Source organism: Aethina tumida, chromosome 1, assembly GCF_024364675.1.
Source record: "Aethina tumida isolate Nest 87 chromosome 1, icAetTumi1.1, whole genome shotgun sequence".
NCBI classification, from domain to species: Eukaryota; Metazoa; Arthropoda; class Insecta; order Coleoptera; family Nitidulidae; genus Aethina; species Aethina tumida.
Genome location: NC_065435.1, coordinates 54012278 through 54036643, shown reverse-complemented (window position 1 = coordinate 54036643; position 24366 = coordinate 54012278). Strand labels below are relative to the sequence as shown.

Sequence of the window (24366 nt, the reverse complement as noted above, 5' to 3'; positions counted from 1 at the left end):
TCAAAATAATTACACTATATTTATTTTGTTACTAAATCAAAATAATTTCTGCGAAAATTAAATCTTAAAAATATATACTTACTAAATAATTTATACATAACTTTGAACAAAATTGTTAATATTTTGTTGGGTACCTTTTGTTCGTTATAACCATCTGTAAACGGTGAGGCAAAGATTCAATGAAGTAACGGCAATAGTCGTTTGAATTTAAATTTCACTACTCTTCAGTTGATAACCACATTGCAACTAAATGTTTTTGGTGTTTCACAAGCTTTTAATTGTATTCAGATCTGGACTTTACGCTAATCAATCGAGAATCCCATTTTATCTTTTAGCCAACTTTGAACAACTTTATATACTTCACCGTATTTCAAAGTTTTTGTAGTATATCTGGGATACAAAATTAGGAGGACAATAAATATTATTTTTACCATCTGATGTTCTATTGATCAAAGTATCCCAAAATTCTGACGGATAATTAATACATTTTTGTGTAAACATTTAGTTTTATTCGAATATTCTTTTTTGATGAATGATGATGTTGTTCATTTTTACGTTTATTAAATATATAAAAAGTAAAATAAAATTAAATTACCCACCGTATAGAACTGCAAATACTCAAATAATATTACTGGTCAAGATAAAATATTGAAAATATTTTTAAATCTATTTAACCAAATTCAAATTATCCTCTCTAAAAGTGCGCACGCAATGTTTAACAAATATCTAATTCTTGATAAAGATGGCGGAAGAGGTATATGTAATGTGAAAAAGTGAGATACACTTATATCTATAGATGTAACATATATAGATATTGTTAATTTTTAACTTAAGATTAACAATATTTAATAATCAATCAAATATACAACTACAAATGTTTATTATACTGTGTATAATCCATTGTGTTTAAAAAAACATTATTATTTTTCGCAAGTATTGTCTATCTAATGTTTGAAAGTCTTTTCTTAGCATTCATGACATCTGCTGTCGTTTAACGCAAACGCTTTGACAACTACTTCTGGTTGTATATTTATTTATAAAATTTAAGGTTTGACTAAAATCTGTTGTTGTAAAAAACAACACCACTGACGTTCGCACAAATGATAAATTTATAAAACGGCATATCCAGACGTCTGAATTAGAATCAAACAAAATGGCTGGAATTAAAGGTAAGAGTCGTAATAACTAATAACATTAGTAAATCAATGAAGCAGGGAGTATTTTTAATTATGATTCATGTCAGAAAAGGGAAGATTTCCATAAATATATGTACAAAGTAATATAATGGAATAATTGATAAAGACAAAATGAACATCAGTCTTTGTTTACATTGGTAATCCATATTTGTCAGAGTTTATTGTTCTATCCAACCACCAAAGTTATAGCTACTAGAAACAAATTAAATTTATATCACAATACATTTTCATGATGACTTATTCAGCAAAACTATATAAGAAAATATATTTGTATTAAAAAGGAAACAATTAACCACCTTAAATGTTGCCCCAAAAATAAAGATAAAAATTTTATTTTATATAAAATTCAGATTTTCTGTTTTCTGTCTATCATTATATCTAAAATGATTGTACCCCAATAAAAGCTTACAACAAGATAAAATAAAACTAAATTTGTTATGATATATACTGCTATTATTTTAAAAATTAAAACATTAATTGATATTAAGCCTAGAAAATTTTTTATTGTATTGTAACATTCATTAATTTGTTTGTTTTATATTTTAATGATAATAAACTAATGCACATTGTTTTTTTCATGGTTACGTTCTTCACTTCACAATTGCAGCGTAAGTAATTCGATGTAAATGAAATTCATAATTACTATATAACTATAACATTTTAGGTTAGTAACATTGGCATTTGCTGGATCAATTGGCATGACTTTTGTCATTTTGGCCTGTGCACTACCTCAGTTCAATAAGTAAGTTGAAAGCTTACCAAAATTTGATTGTAAACTAAATGATAATTCTTCCAGGTTATGGTGGCCTTTTTTTGTAGTCCTCTTTTATATATTAGCCCCAATTCCAACATTAATATCAAGAAAGTACTCTGAAGGAGGATCAAGTAATTCTTCCTTAGAAACTGCCATTTTCATTACAATGGGTTTTATAGTAAGCGCGTTTGCGTTACCTATTGTTTTGGCAAGGGCCACAATTATACACTGGGCTGCTTGTTATCTCACACTTGCAGGAAATGTGGTCGTTTTTCTTACTTTAGTAGGCTTTTTCTTAACTTTCGATCAGGATGATTCTGATTACAGCATGTGGTAGAGGGTATTTATACCTAACTAACTTTAAGTGATGAAGTATTGTACTCATACTTATTAATATATTAATGTAAAACTAGTGTATTTTGTAAACTAAATAAATATGTTAATTATGTACATAAAGAATATTTATTTCTAATTTATCATATCAAGGTGTATTCAGTGTTCCAAGCACCAACCATGTTCAAACATATTATTCAATTTAACACATTCTTTAAGTGTACTTTTAGTGGGCCATCAATTCCATATAGCAGCTTAGATGCAAAAGGCATTTTCTCTTCATAAGGCCAACTGATTTCAAAGTTTCTTACCATCTAAAGAACAATAATTCAATAAACAGTTAAATGAGATACATCTACTTACTTTTAAAAGTCCAATTTCTAATTCTAAATTTGCCAGTCTCTGTCCTATGCAAGATCTGGCACCAAATCCAAAAGGCATATACATAAACTTGTTTTTAAAAGTAAGGTCTGTTTTGTTATCTCTTAACCAACGTTCAGGCAGGTATTCTTTGGGACGTTTCACATATTCTTCAGAGTTTGTAACGTAAATGTTGGCGGAAACAAGGGTCGTATTTTTTGGAACTTGATATCCTGAAATAACAACATCCTTTGCCGTTTTTCTTGCTGTCGCTATTGCAATAGGAGCAAGTCTCATTGATTCTTTAATACATGCTTTTAAATAAGGAGCGTTATTTAAAATTTCTTGGGTAACGGGCGTGTCTTTAGTCGGTAACAATTTGATTGCTTCTTCTCTCAAAATGGTTTGCTTATTTAGATTTGTTGACAAATGGTAAGTTATGGCTGCTAAAGTTCTACTTGTCTAAAATGTTTTGTGCATAAAAATTGTTTGAAATTTTTCAAAAACAAAAAAATTTTATTTACTGTGTCAACTCCAGCTAGTAACATATCTGTAACCATCGCTAAAGCAACTGCTTTATCTTTTTTGAGCAGCTTTTCTAAAATGCTCATTTCGTTTTCATCTTTGCTTGGATTGTTTTCTATTCTTTTCATTGCTTTATTTATGTGATCCAGATTAGTGCTACGACAAGATTCATGTATAGATAAATGTATGTGGATGCATAAAAATGAACATACAATGTAACGTAATCTAAAACTTTAACAAATCTTTTCCAATCTGGAGTGTTAAAATATTTCCAAAAGGATAACATAATGTCTAATCTGTAAATTAACTCAAACATCTCAAGGACAGAGTTAATGTACTTCATTTGGGGTGAATCTTCACTTAAATCTTTTTCCAAACAACCTGAAATGTTCAATGAAGTAAAATAAATAGAAATAGTTTAAATGCCTCACCTAAACGTGTATCGAGTCCAACCGCCGCAATTGATTCCAAAGCCCATTTGTTATATAGATCAATAAAATTGTCGGGCATTCTTTCATTATCTTCAACGTAACTTCGAATAATATCAATGAATTCATCAGTTATAGAATCCATTGTATTAATATATTGGGAAATAATTTTTGGTTTCATCATAATGGGGTTTGTAAGAGATCTGAATTTATGCCACTTTTCGCCCTTTCTAAAACTCATCATTATATACCATGTTATATTTATTACCTTCATTCGTACGATGAAAAGAGCCCACTCGCATCCTTAAAAATATCATTTCGTATATTGTTTCTGTAATACTGAAATGATTCTAAGCCAATTTTTTCAGGCCACATTCCTTCATTTCTGTACATCTAACCAACAACATCAATATAAGTTAATAATATAAATATATTATGTACTAAGTCCTACCGTCTCAATATCAGCAGGATCAAAACAAAAATACACATCTTTTTCTTCACCAGGAATTCCTTTTAAAGCTACAAATTTCCCATATTTCTCTCTTAATCTGAAAGAATAAATATTGGTGAAGCACAATTATATGTGTCATGCATAAGTACAAACTTTTTATGAATATCAGTCAGTTGACAATTGTAGTACTCTCCCCCAGGGAAAAATCTCCATATGTTCCCGACTAATGGCAACGGTTTTGGGCCTGGAACTTCGTCGAAAGGTTTAGCTTCATACCAGCCTGGTGGTTTCGTTGTGTCATCCTGTTGAACTTTGCCAGTATTTTTTATTTTCGTCTCAGAAACAAAACTGGAGTACATCCTAGCTCTTGGCTTGAAGCAGATCACTTTTTGACGCAACATTTTTCAATATTATTTAAGAAACCTCTAAAAGAAAACTACATGTGAAACTATTAATCAATTATATTCTATTGATTTTTCCTTTAATCACAAATTTCTCAAATAAATATGGGAGTATCATTTAGTGACTGTAACATACTCGGTATATACGATTTTAGAGGCTTACCTTTAGATTTACCGATTGTTTACCCAAAATTCTAAAAATGTTTTAAATAATGCTACTACGTAGCCAACGATGAATTATGATTTATCTTTGATAATTATCAATATGATATGCGAGTAAAATAATATGAAGGTATTTTAAAAACACAAGTACTCCATAATGTTTATTTGTTTTATATACCTGTAAAACATAAAATTAAAATGTATTTTATCAAACTACGCTGTAGGCATTTACCTCACTGTTACACGTAACGTTGGAAAAAAATCATTTTCTAGTACAAACTTTGTCTGTTTAGATGATTCCCATTGTTAGTTAGATCATAGGTTAAGTTGCGCCTAGGAATGTAAATAAAAGTATGTAACATACACATATCCATATTTCAAAAGTATATTTACCAATAGGAAGGTCATAGATATGAAATCTTGATTAATTCCAATATATTTATTGATTAAACTAGAAACTTGCACAAATGTTTGTAAACTAAAATGGGCAACGTTTATAAATTTACCTATATTTATTTGTTTTAGCCGGTCTTTCCAACTTTGCAATGATTTATAACGTTGGTATAGGAATATACAAGATAGGTAATTGTGGTGAAGTTGAGATACTTACATTAATAATTTTTCTACCTCATTCATTAAATTTTGTATTTGTTTGTTATTGGAATAAGCTAAAAATAGCAGTTTTTAACCTTGGTAACCTATGTTAAGCCATTAGTGTTGTAAGTTGAAGGTCAATATTCTTACAAAATATGCACAATTAAAATTAATGTTTATTTATATAATACATCTTAAAATTAACAGATAAAAATATAAAATATATTGACATACGATGAAAATATTCTTAAAATTGACATTTTACAACACTCAAAATAGTAAAATATAAAATGCGTTTTTCAATTTTCAATTTTCCTTATATAAAGTCTCAAAGGAGCGTCAATTCCATAGAGCAGTTTTGATTTAAACGGCATATCCTCTTTGTAGGGCCAACTGATTTCAAAGTTTCTTATCATCTAAAAGGCAATTAATTAATATTAATCAATAAAGAATTGTGTTGGTTACCTTTAGTAACCCCGTTTCTAATTCTAAATTTGCAAATCTCTGCCCTATACAAGACCTAACACCGAACCCAAATGGCATATACATGAATCTATTTTTGAAAGCTAGATCACTTTTAATATTCCTCAGCCATCGCTCAGGTATATATTCTTTGGGTTGTTTCACATACTCCTCGGAGTTGGTTACATAAATGTTTGATATAACCACGGTCGTGCCTTTGGGAACCTGATACCCTGCAATAACAACGTCTTTGGCTAATTTTCTTGCAGTTCCTATTGCAATAGGTGCAATTCTCATGGATTCTTTAATACACGCCCTTAGATAAGAAGCGTTGTTTAATACGTCTTTAGTGACAGGCGTATCTTTGGTAGGTAGAAGTTTAATCGATTCTTCTCTTAGAATTGCTTGCTTATCAGGATGCTTTGCTAAGTGATAGGTGGTGGCAGCCAGTGTTCTACTTGTCTGTAATATATTTTCATATATTATATTTTGTTTAATTAATTGTTTCTTACTTACTGTGTCCACTCCAGCTAGTAACATGTCCGTAACCATAGCCAAAGCAACAGCTTTGTCTTTTTTAGCTAACTTCTCCAAAATGCTCATTTCACTTTCCAATTTGTTTGGATTGGATTCTATTCTTTTAAGTGCTTCTTCTATGTGATTTACGTTAGTGCTAGAAAATATTGCAATTTAGTACATTGACATTAAATACTCATCATCGACTAACAATGTGATGAAATCTAACAGTTTTACAAGTCTCTTAAAATTGGGGGTACTGTAGTACTTCCAAAGTGAGGGCAGAATGTCTAATTTGTAAAATAAATCAAACGTTTCCAAAACTGAATTAATATATTTCATTTGAGCCGAATCTGGACTTAAATTTTTTTCCAAACAACCTGCAAATATCGTTTTAATAGAAATAGATGGAAATTATTAATAATCTTACCCAAACGAGTATCTAAACCAATGGCTGCAATAGATTCCAAGGCCCATTTATTGTATAACTCGAGAAAATTGTCAGGCATTTGAGGATTTTTGTCTACATATTCTTGAATCATTTCCATAAAGTCATTTGCTATAGAATCAATTATATTGATGTATTGAGTTACCACTTTAGGTTGCATCATAATTGGATTGGTGAGTGTGCGGAATTGTTGCCATTTTTCTCCATTCCTAAAATTCTCCAATTATATTTTTTTAACACTTTTCTCTAATATTTACATACGATGCAAAAAGACCTCTTGCATCCTTAAAGACGTCATTTCTTATATTATTCCTGTAATATTGAAATGTTTCCAGCCCAATTCTTACTGGCCACACTCCTTCGTTCCTAAACACCTACAATAACATAATAATATTCACATACTATTACTTTCATCGAAATGTAGAATATAACCGTTTCAATATCTGCAGGATCAAAGCAAAGGTAAATATTTTTTTCCTCGCCAGGTATACCTTTCAATGCCACAAATTTTCCATACTTTTCTCTTAAACTAATGGAAAAAAAAACGCAAACTATATAATTCGTACATTCAAATAATCGAAAATGTACCTTTTATGTAACTCCGTCAGCTGCACATTGTAAAATTCTGCACCAGGTAGAAACCTCCATATATTTCCGATGATAGGCAAGGGTTTGGGTCCTGGAACCGTTTCGAAAGGTTTAGCATTTTGCCAACCTGCCGGTTTTGTTGTCTCTTCGTCTAATTTAACCTTTGAAGCAGCACTAGAAAACCATCTAGATCCAGGCTTCAAATGAACTATCACTTTATGTGTTAACATTTTTAATTTATCTGCAACACTTAACGCGAACAACAAATCATGGATCTATCTAATTTTAGTTTAGTTTTAATTTATCACACCCCTAATGCAGTTTCAAGTAGTATCTTCATATATCGACAATGTTGTAATAATATGTTATATTGCAATAAAAATGTATATTTATGCTATTTAATAACATGTTTTTATCTTAAGTAATCATGTATGTAAATGTCATTGTGTGAAGTGCAGATAAAATATAAAATATAAAGAATGTTTAATCTATTTGGTTTGCATGTGCATAAACAATTACAAGTGGTTGTGAGAATTTGTAATATATTTTTAGCAGTTTTTATAACTATAAATATAACCAATATGTTTATACGGTATATAAAATTTACTACACATAATCCATATTAATATTTACCGAGATCATTGTATTGAAGTTAGCAATTAAATTTTCAATTTGTGAGGATTACTTACGAATTATCTAAGAGTCCAGTGGCATAGCAAACACTAAATAAAAGTTTAAATCTGTTTAGAAACGATGCGTCTGACTAACCTTGATAACAATTTGTATGCCTACTTTTTTAAATTTGTTTTAAGGTCATTGCAGTATCACTTTATGTTTTTATTATTATTATTATTTTACCAATTACATGACTTAAACAAAATAATAACAAAAGTAACCATCACTTGGAATAACGGAATGTCAAATATGTTAGACTCTAACTCTCTTATCATTGTGAACAAATTGCAAAATACGTAATCGAAGTATAATTATTAAATATTATTTGTTATGTTGGTAGGGCTTGGGAATAGAATTTTCTCAAACTCATGTCTATTAATTTATTACGTTGTTTATGGCATTTAACAATCCAAGTTTATTACCACACTTGCTGTGATAATCGTCCGTTTCAATTGACCAAATCATGACGCCAGCAAGTTTATTATCAATAGCGTACTGTGCCTAAAAATATAATAATAATAATAATACTAAGTTATTAAAACGAAATATTTGCATTATTTTTACCTTAAGAGCCACGGATTTAGGATTATCGAATCCCACCCAGACCTCTCCGTCATGTAAATACGGAACCTGTTGTTCATCGTCCCATAAAATTTCTCCGGAACTATGAAATTCGCAGATCTCATTGTACCCCAAGGTGCCGATGTTTTGCGTATACTCTCCACCTTCAGTTGGTCCTGAAGATGGTGCACCCAAACCATAGTTGTTTGGATCAGATAATATAAAACTTTTTCCATAAAACGCAATTCCAATCGTCAACTTTTCCGGCTGCGCCCCTTCCAATATCCAATGAGTTATGGAGGAATTGCAGTTAAGATTGTCGGCCTGCCACTGACCTTCCGATGAGGAACTGTAGAGTGGAGAATTTTGGGCTGTGAAACCGGCCCAAGCCCCATGGAAGTCGTAAGTCATTACGTTTATTATGTCCAACACCCTAAACAATCAAATCCACATTTTTAAACGGATATATTTAATAACTGTAAAATGTATTAATGACTTTTATTCATTAGAAATTGTAGCACCAATGTACTCACTCAGTCATAGAGGGTACATCGTATGCAGCATCGGTGGGTATCGCAGCAACGGCAACAGTTAAAAGATAACCGTGTGGTTCGAATTCCTGCTTCAACTCTCTGAGGAGGTTCACATAGTTCTCCTGAAACGTACATCTTATAAAACTTTCTTCACAAATCAGTAATACAAACAGTTACTTTGTCATAAGGATATTCCCAATCCACATCAATTCCATCATAATTATACTTTTGCATAAATTCAATCGCACTTTTAGCCATATTTGCCCGTTTCACTGGATCAGTTGCAACACTTAAGAATACTGCGGTACTGGCACTCCATCCACCGATGCTCAACAGACATTTCAAATTTGAGTTGATTTTTTTCAAATCGCTTACCTTTTTCAGATTCCCTACAATCATAGGTAAAACACTTATGTTATTTTAATTACATTTTACCTTGTTCTATGTCATTTTCCGGATCTAGTATTTCTAAAGAACCATCTTCGGTCAATCCTAGGAATGCGTAATTGATGTGTGTACATAGATTTGGATCTAGGTCCTCTGGAGTTACCTTCCCACTTCCAGGTCTTGTCGTTGCCCACGAGGCATAATAACATATGACCTTATCTGTAGAACAGTATCGTTGAAGAAATAAAAAAATTGGTCTAGTAACAATAAATACCAGTTTCAGCGGATATTGCTTCCAAATTAACGGAAGCTAATATTAAACAGGTAAGTATTGTTTTAAACATTTTACTGATTCTTACAGAATTCAGTTGTTTTTATATCGTGATGATCTTGATAACGTGTCCAAATAAGTATGATAAATTAGAGGTCAAGTACAAAAAAAACATTTCTTTTATATTGCATCTGTTTATTAAAAAATGTGTGATTTGATAACTGTTTCCAAGACTGATGATTATATAGTACAAGTTTTTAAGGTACATAAAAAACATTTCCTAATTCAATGATGTTTTTGATAAGGTATTCAAATGAATAAAGAAATACCATTTCTTTCATATTGCATTTGTTTGTTATAAAATGTAGAATTTGATAATTGTTTCCAAGACTAATGGTTATATAGTACAATTTTTGAAGGTACATAAAACGAATTAATTTTTGAAATCTACGAACTCTCCCGAATTTTCATGACTTACGGGTATATCAGGAAATGATGGTTAAAACTAAAATGAGTATATTTATAAAAAATTATTATATTTGATGGTAGATGATATCAGTATCTATTTTTTCAACTCACCTTATGAATTGCGTATATCTGTCTAGAATTTGATGATAACTTGAAAATAAACCTTCTATCGGAATTATCACTAAAAGCAAAAATTGACCATAATTATTCAAGCTTTCTATATGTTTGGTAAACATTTTCGAATACAAACATTCAATTTCATAATTCAGTGATGTTTTTGATAATGAGTAAAGAAACAACATATCTTCCATACCAAATTCCATATTTATTAAAAAATAATTGTTTCTCAGACTAATGATTGTATGGTACTATTTTTTACGGTACAGAAAACGAATTAATTTTCGAAATTTACGAACTCTCTTGAATTTTCATGACTTGGAGGAAATTATGGTCAAAACTAAAATGAGTATATTTATAAAAAAATGTTATATTTGATGATAAATGCGAGAGACTAATCCAGTCGATAATAATTGATGTGGATGCTTTTATATCAATATCTATAGTTTCAATTCATCTTGTGAATTGCCTATATCTATCAGAATTTGAGGAAACTTGGCCAACTTTGAAAATAAACTTTCTATCGGAATTATCACTAAAAACAAAAATTGACCATAATTATTCAAGCTTATTATGTTTGATGATAGATGATATCAGTATCTATTGTTTCAACTCACCTTAAGAATTGCCTATATCTGTCCAGAACTTTATGATAACTTTGAAAATAAACCTTCCATCGGAATTATGACTAAAAGCATAAATAGACCATAATTCAAGCATGTTATATGTTTAGTAAAAATATTTGAATACAAACATTCAATTTCATAATTCAGTGACGGTTTTGATAATGAGTAAAGAAAGAATACATCTTCCATATCAAATTCCATATTTATTAAAAATGTGGAATTTGATAACTGTTTCTAAAACTAATGATTGTATAGTATAATTTTTAAGGAACAGAAAAAGAATTAATCTAAATTTACGAACTTTCTTGATTTTGCATGATTTATGAGTATATCAAGATATTATGGTCAAAACTAAAATGAGTATATTTATAAAAAATTATTATATATTATTATATTATATTTGATGATATTGCGAGAGCCTAGTCCAGTGCATTTTTATCAATATAAATATAATACATAAATGTATAGTATATATTTTATCACTATGAAACATGAAACACATTGACCGGCATCCTTTGAGTTTATTTTATCAACGTTTAGGAGACAAAATGGTAGCAAATAATTATACAATACACAAATTTATTTTGCGTATCTAATGAAAATAAAACTCCAAAAGTTTTTTGATCAGTTTACTTGTAAACTTAGTAAACGTATATATTTGATGTTTAAACGGATACTTTAGTAAATTTTGAACTTATAATAAGTATTTTCCGAATACAAAAATCTCGTGTCAGACAAGTTGTGGAAAAAACTCCCAGCCTTAAAACATTAGCCAACGGGGCACGTGTTTTCGGTCTATGGTCTGGTGATCGATAAGTAAAACTTAACCTTAGTTTTGATAATTTTTATTTAGCTTTTTAGAAAAGGTCGATAGTGTGCAGTATCAGTAGTTAAAAAAATGACTGACAACAAAATTCCTATAAAGGTACGTTACTAAACTATTAAAGAACAATGCAAATCTGTCATCGTATACGTGTATTTGTGTACACCAATTTAATATAATAATTTCAGTGTTAGTAACAATGGTGGCATTTATTTTACCAATTTAGTTTCAGAAACCACTTCAATTCGGAACTGATTTTGAATTAAAATTAAAATAAAGCTATGTATCAAACGATAATTTGAGGTTAGGATGCAAAATTGTCTGTTAGGCATTATCTTGTCGGGAAATTGACGTGTTACTTTATTCGATTTCATCATGAACTGTATTTTTGCTTAGAGAAATTTCAGCTTATTGTGTAACTCTTTAATTGAAGTAATTTCGAAAATTCATCTGAGATAAAACAAATACAATTATATCAGTTCAAAAGCAAAACAAAACCTGTTATTGAATGTGTATAAAATTGTTTTTATTCCCAACATTTGTAACCCTTTAACACTAAAACAATCTTACTAAATTTTTATACGCAAATTTAGATTAGATTCATATACAAGTTGTTTCTAAAATGGGTCGTCAAAATTTAGAAGTAGATAAAACACGTTCAATATTGAAGAAAATCTAAATAATTCTTTTTCTAAAAAAAATGCACCCCTAGAATTTTAAATTTTAATAATTGTTTTTCTCTCCTATTTTCGAAACATCTGTAATGTAATAAATATTTTACATAATCCTGAGAGGTTCTCTTTTTCTCTGCCTATTTTTTACGCCACTGAATATTTTTTAAAACTATTAAGTTTTTCATACTCTATACAATTTAGAAAATAAAAGTACTCTTCATTAATTTTAATTATGATTAACGTTTTTGGGATATTTCAGTGTTAATGTTACATACATCCCACTCAAATATACATTTCAAGAATTGTTTTTCTCTCCTATTTTTGTAACCTTTGTAATGTAATAAACTTTTTCTATAATTCTGAGAGGTTCTCTTTTTCTCGGCCTATTTTTTACGCCACTGAATAGTTTTTATTATTATATGTTATATTTTTTATATTCTTAATTAATTTTGATTATCACAACTGTTTTTGGGATATTTCAGTTTTAATGTATGAAGAAATAAAGTGATTTTAATACAAAACAAAATCTCATATTTCTTTATCTTTAGAGAAAGGCCCCTAGTAACTCTACGTTGCTGTATCAATATGGAAATGGTTTATTACTTTGAGTTCTGGTATGTGATTTAAGATAATACATACCAAACAGAAATATAATTCTTTTAATTTAAAAAGTACGAATAATTATATTAAGTAGGTATTTGAAGACGAAATGGATGATCAATAGTTTTATTTCTTCTCTAGATAGCTATTATTGGAGGATCAGGTTTGGATGATCCGGATATACTTAAGAATCGTAAAGAAAAATTTGTCCAAACGCCATTTGGGTGTCCTTCGGACGCTCTAATTTACGGTACCATCTCGGATATACCTGTAATCCTATTAGCCAGACATGACCGCAGACATACCACGATGCCTTCTAACGTCAATTACAGGTGACTAGCATCTTATCATATTTATATTGATTTATCGTTGAGATTATTTAAGGGCGAACATTTGGGCTTTGAAGCAGGAAGGTGTAACCCACATAATTGCTTCGACTGCTACGGGTTCGCTGCAAGAACATATCAAACCAGGAGATGTTGTTATACTCAACAGTTTCATAGACAGGTTAGTTCGTATATTTCGTGCCATATAAATTATATCGTACAATCTGTTTAATATTCAGGACGACCAAACGCGAAGTAACTTTTTATGATGGCAAACCCGATCATCCGATTGGCGTGATCCATTTGCCCATGGAACCTGCATTTTCCGAACCTCTTAGAGAAACTGTTATTAAGGTGGCCCGTGATTTGAAAATAGACGTGCACGAAACTGGTACGGTTGTGGCAATAGAGGGTCCACGATTTTCCAGCAAAGCGGAAAGTTTTATGCACAGGCAATGGGGCGCTGACGTTATTAACATGACCTCTGTACCAGAGGTAGGTACATTGCATATTTGTAGTATATGTACTATAGAGATATTGCAGGTGGTTTTAGCGAAAGAAGCTGGTATTTTGTATGTATCGATTGCCCTAGCTACTGACTATGATTGTTGGAGAGAAACTGGAGAAAAAGTTACAGCCCTTGATGTATTGAAAACGTTTAAACAAAACGTGGTGAAAGTTATTGATCTTATATGTGGTGTTGTCCCTGAAATATATAAACAGAACTGGGATAATCATATCACTGAACTCAGGGTAAGTGCTTTTAATTTATTTAATAATATTTTGTTATTGACTTTTATTTTATAGGAAACTGTTGAGCAAAGTGTGTTGTTGCCAAAGGATTGAGAATAAATTTGAATTTTAATATGTTTTTATATAAATGCACACATTTTATCAATAAATATTTTACAATTTTATATTATGTTCCTTCCTACAATTAAATTTAAACGTATGTATGTATCAGGATGATATAAAATAATAAAAAGTAAGTAATAATAAATATTAATTAGACTTATCTATTTCATTGGTAATTATTTGTTTATTATTTTAAGACTGTTTTTTACATTTTACTTATAATTAAAAATTAATATTAAATTTAAAATATGTTTTAAAATTAATAATACACACCGGATGTCAACGAAACCTTTGAATAAGGCAAATCTTCTAGTGCACTCGGTATATAAAATTGAGATTTGGTATAGGTAAATGGTATGGAGAGAGGAGAGTTTTCGCATATTTTTCACTTTTCAGTCCCTTCCGGGTTCACCGGAAATGGTTTCGTTTTCGAATTTTTAAATGAAATACCCTGAATATGTTTACCGTGATCGGATGCAAACTAATCTAAAAACGTCAGGTGGCGTCAGAAAATTATAACAGTAAAGATTCGGTCATTAGTTTGACAGGTGGAAATAAGTTTTCAAGATTATATTTTCAAGTGTATTTTTTTCAACTCTACAGCTAAATACTGGATAATAATTCATTTACTTTTGTCAAGTATCTCATGGGTCCATAAGATTTGTCTTAAAAAAACTAAATATTCAAATATAAGTAATTTAATCAAAATCATCAATTTTATCGAGTGCATAAAAAAATAAATAAATGCATTCGTTTCGAATTACAATAAATATATGTGGTTTAAATATGTATATACTTTTCAAGTTGAATTATTTCTGGGATCATAATGTGTTTTTAAAAAACAATATTTTTTAGCCATGTAATTATTCAAAGGAATATATTATTTAATTCAAAATATGAGAAAATAATATATAGTCGAATTTCGATAACTTGAATTTTCCAGAGTGAAAATTATGTGTAATTTATACTTGATAAATCGAATTTCAATTAATCGAACTAAATATTTGGCACAACCTTCGATAAGTCGAATTTCTCCTGTCTCAAGTCACCTGGAATATAACTTTCTGGCATTTTTCGCAAATTCTCATGCACATACAACTTAAAGACTTCAAAGTATATCGATCACCATCCAATACTTCCGTTACCAAGAAGTTTTGTTTGGTGTCTCTCTTCATTTTTGAGTAAAACATAATCACCAACCTTATATTTAATTATTCTGGCTTTAGCGCCATCAAATCTTATTTTATCATATTTTTTCCGTACCACGCCTTCTAATTTCATCAATATTAACTACAGAATCATCACTATCATTGTTTGCAACTACTAATCCTAAGAGTTTAACCACTTTTCCAATTAACAATTCCAAAGGAGCAACCAATTCGGTCAAATTTCACCATTAAAAATTTCAAATTAAAGATATTGAACACAGTTTTAAGAGCATTTCTGCATATTAAACAAATTTCTAACGTTCGACTGACTCTTCAAATGTATTACTAACTATCAATGTATCATCCATATAAACTATTACGTATGAGTAAGAAAGATCGCCAAGTAAGAATAAATAAGTGGCAACAGAAATTTTTAAACTATCCGAGCCGTCTTTCTTTTTAACAAGCAATATACGATTCGAAAAAGGAGAGGAATTTTGGCGAATAACACCCGCTTCTAAAAGTTCATTAACTCCTTCGTGTACTATTTGTTTTTCATTGGGACTGAGATGATAAGGTCCTCTTTGAACTGTTTTGTTTTGATCTTTTAGCTGTATTTTCAGCTGACCTGTCGAAACACGTGTATGAGGAATATGGTTTATAAAACATAAAACACAAAATATTGTGACGAAGCACTTATTAGATGAGATTTTTTTCTCCCCAACTACGTCAGTATCGATATTATTTAGATTAACAGCGGTCTTTATTTTGCTTTAACTACAGAAATTTACAGCTAGAGCTGTTGAAACATTAACGCTCTTATTTGTTATGGCTATCTCAAATCCCCGACTTAGAATCTCACGACCAATCATGACATCATATTTTAAACAAACATTCGGCACTACATGAAATCTCGATTACGTTTCAATTTATATTTGCATTGTGCTGCTAATAGTAGCATTTTCTACGTCCCTTAATTTGACGACGTTATTTATTTTTTCCAGAAAATTTTGCAGCTGTTTTCTCAACACTGAGAGAACATCCTGCACTTGAATCAAAATAGAAATAATACAGCTCACCAGATTAAATTAACGTGTCTGTTGGTCCAGAAATATAGCATCGACCTTTTTTTCATTTTGCACTTTCTTTCCTGATTGGGCAACTCCGTTGTTCTTGGTACATCCAGTCGAAATATGTCCACCTTCAACACACTTAAAACAGGTGACCGAATCTCTCCGCTCAACGGTTGCTTGGACACGTGAATTTCTTTGCATTTTTCATCTCTTTTTAATCGGCAATCGACGATTTTATGGCCAGGTTTCCCACAGTAATGACACTTGATCGTAGACAATTTCCATTTTTTGGCATCACCATTTTCCGATAATTCTGATATCTTTCTTTTTCCAAAGGAATAGACTTTTAGTTCTCTTTGCAACTGAGCCATTGTTGTGATCTTGTGGTAAAAGATGTTGCTACAACAATTTCTTCAGTATTTGGAGACTTCCATCTGGTCATGAAAGATGTCATCAATCGAGTACTATAGTCAAAAAGGTATTCTCTCTCTTTTGGTTTACTATTAAAAACAAACGACAATGTTGCAATAGGGGTATCAATTCCCCGCATCGTTCAATAAATAAACCTTTGAACTGTATGTCCGGGAAACATTTGGGTCGTCCGTTGCGAATCACTCCCTTCAAGTGCTTGGCTAAGTGCAATAATAAGTGCACTAACCTCTAGTAGATTTTCTTCCATACACATATCTACTGCTGCACACCAAGACACCGGATCACTTCCAAACTTGTCAGGGTTAAACTTTGGCAACGACAATTTTTGTGTTTGTTGGACTGGTCTCACTGCTTTAATCAGTTCTAATATATTTTTATTTTGTTTATCCATCATTGTACGTTAGTTGCGCGTCAGATCCCACTTCTGATGTCGGGAATGGGTCAGGATTTTGAGATTCCATATTGTTCATTTATAACAATAATTACACTTTACTCGAAACGATACACTATTTAATTCTGTATTACTAATTAACAATAATGATATCGACAAAACGAAAATGTGTTCGTGGACCGCGACAATTTCTAACTCAGTATTTCTTCACTTAAGCACTTTTCTAAAAGCGATTCGATTATCTGGCTCACAGCTACATTCAGCTACCCATTGCTACCCCATATATACATATAGTAAAAATGGAATTGTGAATCTCATTAAACATTGTGTTTAATGAGATTCACGATTTTGCTTGGGCATGCACGATGGTCATATGTTAGTAAGACGGCGACGTGGAGAAAGACGTGACCCTTGCTTTGTTGTTGAGAATAATATACATAACACGATGGACTTAATGGTATGGGGTGGTATTGCGTATGGTAACAGGTCACTTTCAGTTTTCATTAGGAGTAATATGACGTTCCAGCGATATGTTGATGACGTTTTTGTGACTTATTTTCATCCATACATAAGAAGAGATCACGGAATTTTTCAGCAAGATAATGCGTCCACATATTGCCAGAAATACATTAAACTTGCTAGAAGCCTCCCATGTGAATTTACTGCCTTGTCCACCCAGATCTTCAGACCTTCCTCCAAACAAACATGTGTGGGATATGATAGAACGACGCTTTAGGAATTTACAGCGCCCTCCACGGACTCTTAACGAACTAAAATGTCAGATTTAGTTCGTATGGGATGATATATAACAAGAAAATGTCGAGAATCTCATTAGATCGATGCCACGACTCGCCAATGAGTGTCTTAATCAAAGAGGATGTCCGACCCATTATTAGCTTTTGACAACTTATGCTTTAAGATTTTTGTTTAATTTTTTAATAAATTATCTATACATATAAATAAAATTGGAGTGTCTGTTTGTAATATTGATATAACCGTTTTTTTACATGCATATGAATATAAATAGGGTACATACACCAAAATAACATTTTTTACAATTTTTGTTTCTCTGTCTGTCTGTCTGTTTGTTCCGGCTAATCTCTGAAATGGCTGGACCGATTTTGATGGGACTTTTATTGGCAGGTAACTGATGTAATAAGGACTAACTTAGGCTACTTTTATTTTAGAAAAATAAAGTAATGTTGCAATGTCCAAGTACTGTCCAGTACCACGCGCAGCTCATTCGAATGCCACCATTGGGCCGTCACGTCAGGCGCCTCCCACCAACGATTGATTGATAGTTTGATTTGATTGATAGGTATCTTTTATAATTCCACCGATCCGTTCTTCTTATCTTATCTTATCTCAATTCAAAATAGTTGTTACATTTTTACTACTTTCCTTTTTTATCTTTAAGTAATTACTTAAATGTTACTAAATGTACTTAATTTATAATTATAAATTAAGTACATTTGTGTTCAATATTCAGATTTACATTGAAATTGATAAATTATTTATAGGTTATTTTATTTAGTTAGTAACGTAGATAGTTGTTTTTTTTCTAATATTTAGTTATGCCTAAAAGAAAGTCAAATCTCTCTAAAAACATGAGAAAGGCCAAAAGCCAAAGATTGCGACGTGAAAATGAATTTGAACAAGATAGGGAAAGTCGTCTTACAAATTGTAGATTACGGATGTCCATGTCTAGGTCGAATGGGAGTAGTTCTGAGGGGGATGAACGATTACAATTAGATAGAACGCGTTATTCATTGTTGAGGGCTCGAGATAAAATATTCAACACGCTATCGGACGAAGTCGCGATTACAGCTAGTTATTTAATATAATTGTATTTAATAATAAGTTAATGATTTAATAAATTTAAGTAATACATTAATAATAATAATAATAATAATATTACTCCATACTTATAAACTGTTTACCAGATAACCAAAGTTACTTAAATGATTATTTATTTATTGTATTTACAAAAACATACTTTTAAATTAGGTTGAAAATGGATAATATGAAAACAAATGATATTTTTATATACTCATTTTATTATTCATAAACTTTTACATGATATATTAAATAGCATCTAGGCACACATATCTGAAATAGAAATTATATTTTAAATTGTAGTTTTGGCGATACACATTAGGTAAACAGCAAACTTGAAGAACATAATTTCACCAAAATAAGCTGCATAAAAAAATATAAAAATAAGTTTACCTATTAATTTTGACGTGACTTTGCATAGGCAGCGTTGTTCGGGTTTTGTTGATTGGCCCTGTTATCAACACTAGCCTGATGAGGTGAGGTAGACTTAGCTGAAATTTATTATTTTTGTTTAATTCTTAATTAAATTACATTAAAAGTAAAAATTTAAAATTACAATAAGTTAATTTACTTACTGCCTTTGAATTCGGCATTGTTGGGATTAAGTTGATTGGATCTGTTGTTCCGTCCAGCTTTGTCCATTTTATGGAATAATGATAATTTTTGTAGCAAAAAAGTCGAAGCAGTCAAACGTAGAACGCCAAACTTATTGTATGTCTGTTTTTTTTTTTTTTTTTGTTTTTGGACTAGAGAGTGGAAAATCTTAATAGACGCACTCCTGAACGGAATTCGGAGGCTAGTGTCCGATTCTCACGGACTAAAAACCACTCTCCATCGGGGACCAGCTCTAAAAGCTTTAACCCAGAAGGGCAGATGGGAACTTAATCATTCAGACAGCCAAGAGGGAGGGCCTCTTGTATCTGTCTGGATAGTTCCGGGGGCGATAGTTATTGTATGTCTGTTTGTGTTCTCCGTATTTATACATGTAGGCTTGTCACGTGCATATGTACAAATTGTTGCATTACTGTACGCAACCAGGGGAAGTCCCTTTATAAGTGACTAGTACACTTAATTCTCTTTTTCCACTAGTAATACATTCACAAAAAATTGGTGTAGATAGTGAATTAGGTGTAAACAATATTTAAAAAAATTTGTTAGAGTTCTTTTAATTCATACTTACGCATTTTAAATCATTAAATATATTATAAAAAATTAATTCTACTTTAAAAACAAGAAAATAATATATAAGATTCATTAATATAAAAAGTAAAAATGATATACATATTGAAAATCGTGTTAAACAAAACAATTATTGATTGATGGTACTACATATCAACTTTGAATAAAAACCATGTAAAATATTGTCAACTTAACTGAATCTTACTAAAATGTTACATATGAGGTGCTCCTGTTGTACCCTATTTGAAAGGAATATTTATTTAAAATTTGAAGAGTATTTACGAAGTTGTGAGCGAGATATGTAATGTTTTAGAAAAACTCTTCATTGTTTATTACTAAAAAAAATCGATATTTCTACAAAAAAAATTGATCATTTTTTTTATTCACTCGGTCATAGAAGAAACATTTTGCTCATTTTTACGAAATTCAATTGTTTTAATATGATGATTTTGATAATAACTGATTGTCCAAAGTTACACAACAATAAATCTTTCATATTGCCATATCTATAATTGTTCGGGTTTATTGGTCGACGTTTGTTGGAATTATTGTTAATTGTTTATCAGTATATCCCATAAACCTTTTAAACTATTTTATTTTAACATTTAATAGATTGCAAATAATTGCTTGTAAGTGCACATATAAATATTTTGATCATTTTACTTATAAACTTAGTAAACATATATATTTAATTTTTAAGCTGACACTACGCAGACATTTTTAAATAAATTTAGAAATATCATTAAAATAATTCAAGCAATTGAGTTGGATGAAAATTTATAGAAAAAACTTAGACTTAGACAAGTTGTGGAAAAAGGTTTTCAAGTATTGACCAACGGAGCACATGGCCTATTGTTTTCCGGTCTATGGTCCAGTGATCGAAACGTAACCTTAGTTTTGACAAATTTTATTTAAATTTTTATGTCAGTAGCTTGTTTTAGAATCAGTAATTAAAAATGGCTTGCAACAAAATTTCTGTGAAGGTACGTCTCTAAATTACTAATGAATATGATAATCTATCATCATATACCGATCGAAAAATGTTGAGTAATCGTTTTAATTTCAATTTCATCATTCCCATTTTTCCATTCTCGTTTTACAAAGCGACTTTCCTGTCTGGATTATAAGCTTGAGATTTGACTTACAATCACCGGTTAAAACTCGTAACTTATATTATCAAACTAAAATTTAATTATTTAATTTAATAAGTAAGTTAATAAGTACGAATAATTAATTATGTTAAGTAGGTGTATATGAAATCCATGATCCACAGTTTTGTTTCTTCTCCAGATAGCCATTATTGGAGGATCGGGTTTGAATGATCCCGATATACTTAAGGACCGTCAAGAAAAATTCGTCCAAACGCCATTTGGGTGTCCATCGGACGCCCTAATTTTAGGTACTATCTCTGATATACCAGTAATTTTATTAGCCAGACATGACCGCAGACACACCACGATGCCTACTAATGTCAATTATAGGTGACTAATATTTTATCATATTTATATTGATTTATTTTTGCGGTTATTTAAGGGCGAATATTTGGGCTTTGAAGCAAGAAGATGTAACCCACATAATTGCAACGACTGCTACGGGTTCCCTGCAAGAACATATCAAACCAGGCGAAGTGATTATACTCAACAGTTTTATAGATAGGTTAGTTGTAGGTTTGGTGCCAAATAAATTGTATCGTAAATAAAAGTTGTTAATATGTAGGACTACCAAACGCGATGTAACTTTTTATGACGGCAAACCTGGTCATCCGATTGGCGTGATCCATTTACCCATGGAACCTGCATATTCGGAACCTCTTAGACAAACTGTCATCAAGGTGGCCCGTGATTTGAAAATAGACGTGCACGAAACTGGTACGGTTGTGGCAATAGAGGGTCCGCGATATTCCAGTAAAGCGGAAAGTCTTATGCACAAGCAATGGGGCGCTGACGTTATTAACATGACCTCTGTACCAGAGGTAGGTATATTGCATACTTGTTGTACGTGGATTATAGAGATATTACAGGTGGTTTTAGCGAAAGAAGCTGGTATTTTGTATGTTTCGATTGCCCTTGCCACTGACTATGATTGCTGGAGAGAAACTGGAGACAAGGTTGCTGCCCATGATGTATTGAAAATGTTTAAACAAAACGTGGCGAAAGTTATTGATCTTATTTGTGCTGCAGTCCCTGAAATATATAAACAGAACTGGGATAATCATATCACTGAACTCAGGGTACTTGATTTTAAATTATTTAATAATATTTTGTTATTAAATTTCATTTTATAGGATACCGTTGAACAAAATGTATTGTTGCCAAATGACTGAGAATAAATTTGAATTTGAATATATTTTTAGATAAATGTACACTTCTATTATAAGCCAGATAACAATAACAATATTTTCTTTTCATAATTTTGCTCTTATCACAATTTAGTATCGTCATGTTTTCAACGGGTTTATTAAAAAACCTTATTATTTCTGAAATAGATAATGATAATACCTCACATGCATATTTTATAATATTTATTTATCTACGAATTATAAAATTTAGAAGTAAAAATTAAATTCTTCAATTTTTGACCGCCGATATCTTCTAAATCGTAAGCGTTATGAAAATATAAGATACCTATATTGTAAAGTGTTCAATTTCTTACACGAAATATAAACAGAAATTTTCTGTACGATCAAGTAATGAGTAGATATAGATTTTGTCATATGGAACTAAAGAAAAAATGGAAAACTGACATGAGGATGATTTTCCTATTAAAATTAAAAGCTCATCTTTGGAAAGCATTTTTTAAAGATGTCTAGGAATCAATTTTTCAGTGTCGAAACTTAAAAACAATAATATATTATTGGAAACTAATCAGTTGGAGAGTTGATGCAAACTGTATGTATTCATTGCAGACTGTGAGTAATTTAATAAAAATTAATTTTCTAATAAATTCTTTCGTTATATAAATATGGTTTAAATATAAGTAATAAAATATTTAAATTGACCTAGTTTTCAAACTGAATGATTTCTCGGATGACAATATAATTTAATGAATAATGTGTTCTTATAAAACAATATTTTTAGTCATGTAATTCTTCATAGCAACGTATTTTTAGTCCAAAATATGAGAAAGTAATATACTAAATAGTCATCTAGTTACAGTTAGTTATAGTCATTTTTAATAATACTACTTACCTGTTTATTAAGTAAATAAACTTATTTCAATAATAATTTATTTATTGTATTTTAAAACAACATAATATTAAATAAGGTTGAAAATGGATAATAAGAAAACAAATGAGATTTTTATATACTCATTTTATTATTCGTAAACTTTTACATGATATATTAAATAGCATCTAGGCACACATATCTGAAATAGAAATTATATTTTATATAAATTGTAGTTTTGGCGATACACATTAAGTAAACAGTAAACTTGAAGAACATAATTTTACCAAAATAAGCTGCATAAAAGAATATAAAAATAAGTTTACCTATTAATTTTGACGTGACTTTGCATAGGCAGCGTTGTTCGGGTTTTGTTGATTGGCCCTGTTATCAACACTAGCCTGATGAGGTGAGGTAGACTTAGCTGAAATTTATTATTTTTGTTTAATTCTTAATTAAATTACATTAAAAGTAAAAATTTAAAATTACAATAAGTTAATTTACTTACTGCCTTTGAATTCGGCATTGTTGGGATTAAGTTGATTGGATCTGTTGTTCCGTCCAGCTTTGTCCATTTTATGGAATAATGATAATTTTCGTAGCAAAAAAATCGAAGCAATCAAACGTAGAACGCCAGACTTATTGTATGTCTGTTTTTTTTTTTTTTGTTTTTGGACTAGAGAGTGGAAAATCTTAATAGACGCACTCCTGAACGGAATTCGGAGGCTAGTGTCCGATTCTCACGGACTAAAAACCACTCTCCATCGGGGACCAGCTCTAAAAGCTATGGGAACTTAATCATTCAGACAACCAAGAGGGAGGGCCTCTTGTATCTGTCTGGATAGTTCCGGGGGCTGTATGTCTGTTTGTGTTCTCCGTATTTATACATGTAGGCTTGTCACGTGCATATGCGTTGTTGCATTACTGTACGCAACCAGGGGAAGTCCCTTTATAAGTGACTAGTATACATAATTCTCTTTTGCCACTAGTGATACATTCACAAAAAATT

The 24366-nt window shown here is 30.7% G+C and overlaps 6 protein-coding genes and 1 long non-coding RNA gene across 10 annotated transcripts in view; 3 read left to right on the top strand and 4 right to left on the bottom strand.

Annotated features, from left to right (window-relative positions):
• Positions 1 to 2409, top strand: part of LOC109594831 (leptin receptor gene-related protein) — a 133020-nt gene extending 130611 nt beyond the window's left edge. Inside the window, exons 2-3 of the mRNA XM_049965335.1 lie at positions 1861 to 1938; positions 1993 to 2409. Of these exons, the coding sequence (XP_049821292.1) occupies positions 1895 to 1938; positions 1993 to 2287 (339 nt within the window). The 5' untranslated portion in view covers positions 1861 to 1894 and the 3' untranslated portion in view covers positions 2288 to 2409. The remainder of the gene's footprint in view (positions 1 to 1860; positions 1939 to 1992) is intronic.
• On the bottom strand, positions 2394 to 5271 carry LOC109594795 (probable cytochrome P450 12a5, mitochondrial). 3 transcript variants are annotated; one of them, XM_049965275.1, is made up of 12 exons: positions 5117 to 5271; positions 5004 to 5068; positions 4843 to 4943; positions 4612 to 4788; positions 4201 to 4472; positions 4048 to 4144; positions 3877 to 3989; positions 3600 to 3826; positions 3381 to 3549; positions 3168 to 3324; positions 2647 to 3105; positions 2394 to 2597 (listed from the first exon to the last, which is right to left on the bottom strand). In XM_049965275.1, exons 5-12 carry the CDS (start codon positions 4446 to 4448, stop codon positions 2481 to 2483), a joined length of 1587 nt encoding a protein of 528 aa, XP_049821232.1. In that variant the 5' UTR covers positions 4449 to 4472; positions 4612 to 4788; positions 4843 to 4943; positions 5004 to 5068; positions 5117 to 5271; the 3' UTR covers positions 2394 to 2480. The 3 variants fall into 3 exon arrangements, with proteins under 3 accessions (XP_049821232.1, XP_049821228.1, XP_049821224.1); XM_049965271.1 differs by having other exon boundaries at positions 5004 to 5061; XM_049965267.1 differs by having other exon boundaries at positions 5004 to 5271.
• Positions 5272 to 5362: 91 nt separating this feature from the next.
• LOC109594799 (cytochrome P450 CYP12A2) lies at positions 5363 to 8010 on the bottom strand. The gene is made up of 9 exons (XM_020010041.2): positions 7987 to 8010; positions 7219 to 7309; positions 7063 to 7159; positions 6892 to 7004; positions 6613 to 6839; positions 6394 to 6562; positions 6183 to 6339; positions 5670 to 6128; positions 5363 to 5620 (listed from the first exon to the last, which is right to left on the bottom strand). The coding sequence occupies exons 5-9, from the start codon at positions 6791 to 6793 to the stop codon at positions 5504 to 5506; spliced, it is 1083 nt and encodes a 360-aa protein (XP_019865600.1). The 5' UTR covers positions 6794 to 6839; positions 6892 to 7004; positions 7063 to 7159; positions 7219 to 7309; positions 7987 to 8010; the 3' UTR covers positions 5363 to 5503.
• Positions 8011 to 8259: 249 nt separating this feature from the next.
• On the bottom strand, positions 8260 to 9718 carry LOC109594794 (acidic mammalian chitinase-like). The gene is made up of 6 exons (XM_049970323.1): positions 9649 to 9718; positions 9423 to 9593; positions 9165 to 9376; positions 8988 to 9109; positions 8458 to 8887; positions 8260 to 8394 (listed from the first exon to the last, which is right to left on the bottom strand). The coding sequence occupies exons 1-6, from the start codon at positions 9716 to 9718 to the stop codon at positions 8269 to 8271; spliced, it is 1131 nt and encodes a 376-aa protein (XP_049826280.1). The 3' UTR covers positions 8260 to 8268.
• Positions 9719 to 11520: 1802 nt separating this feature from the next.
• LOC109594809 (S-methyl-5'-thioadenosine phosphorylase-like) lies at positions 11521 to 14196 on the top strand. 2 transcript variants are annotated; one of them, XM_049965307.1, is made up of 7 exons: positions 11521 to 11656; positions 11710 to 11781; positions 13095 to 13285; positions 13338 to 13460; positions 13519 to 13774; positions 13823 to 14032; positions 14087 to 14196. In XM_049965307.1, the coding sequence occupies exons 2-7, from the start codon at positions 11755 to 11757 to the stop codon at positions 14123 to 14125; spliced, it is 846 nt and encodes a 281-aa protein (XP_049821264.1). In that variant the 5' UTR covers positions 11521 to 11656; positions 11710 to 11754; the 3' UTR covers positions 14126 to 14196. The 2 variants fall into 2 exon arrangements, with proteins under 2 accessions (XP_049821264.1, XP_019865607.2); XM_020010048.2 differs by having other exon boundaries at positions 11643 to 11661.
• A 5018-nt stretch (positions 14197 to 19214) lies between these two features.
• Positions 19215 to 19863, bottom strand: LOC126265041 (uncharacterized). Its single transcript, XR_007547595.1, has 3 exons — positions 19590 to 19863; positions 19408 to 19505; positions 19215 to 19287 (listed from the first exon to the last, which is right to left on the bottom strand). It is a non-coding gene; the product is annotated as an uncharacterized LOC126265041 (long non-coding RNA).
• A 1234-nt stretch (positions 19864 to 21097) lies between these two features.
• LOC109594812 (S-methyl-5'-thioadenosine phosphorylase-like) lies at positions 21098 to 22539 on the top strand. The gene is made up of 6 exons (XM_020010051.2): positions 21098 to 21176; positions 21484 to 21674; positions 21727 to 21849; positions 21910 to 22165; positions 22214 to 22423; positions 22478 to 22539. Exons 1-6 carry the CDS (start codon positions 21150 to 21152, stop codon positions 22514 to 22516), a joined length of 846 nt encoding a protein of 281 aa, XP_019865610.1. The 5' UTR covers positions 21098 to 21149; the 3' UTR covers positions 22517 to 22539.
• The last annotated feature ends 1827 nt before the right edge of the window (positions 22540 to 24366 follow it).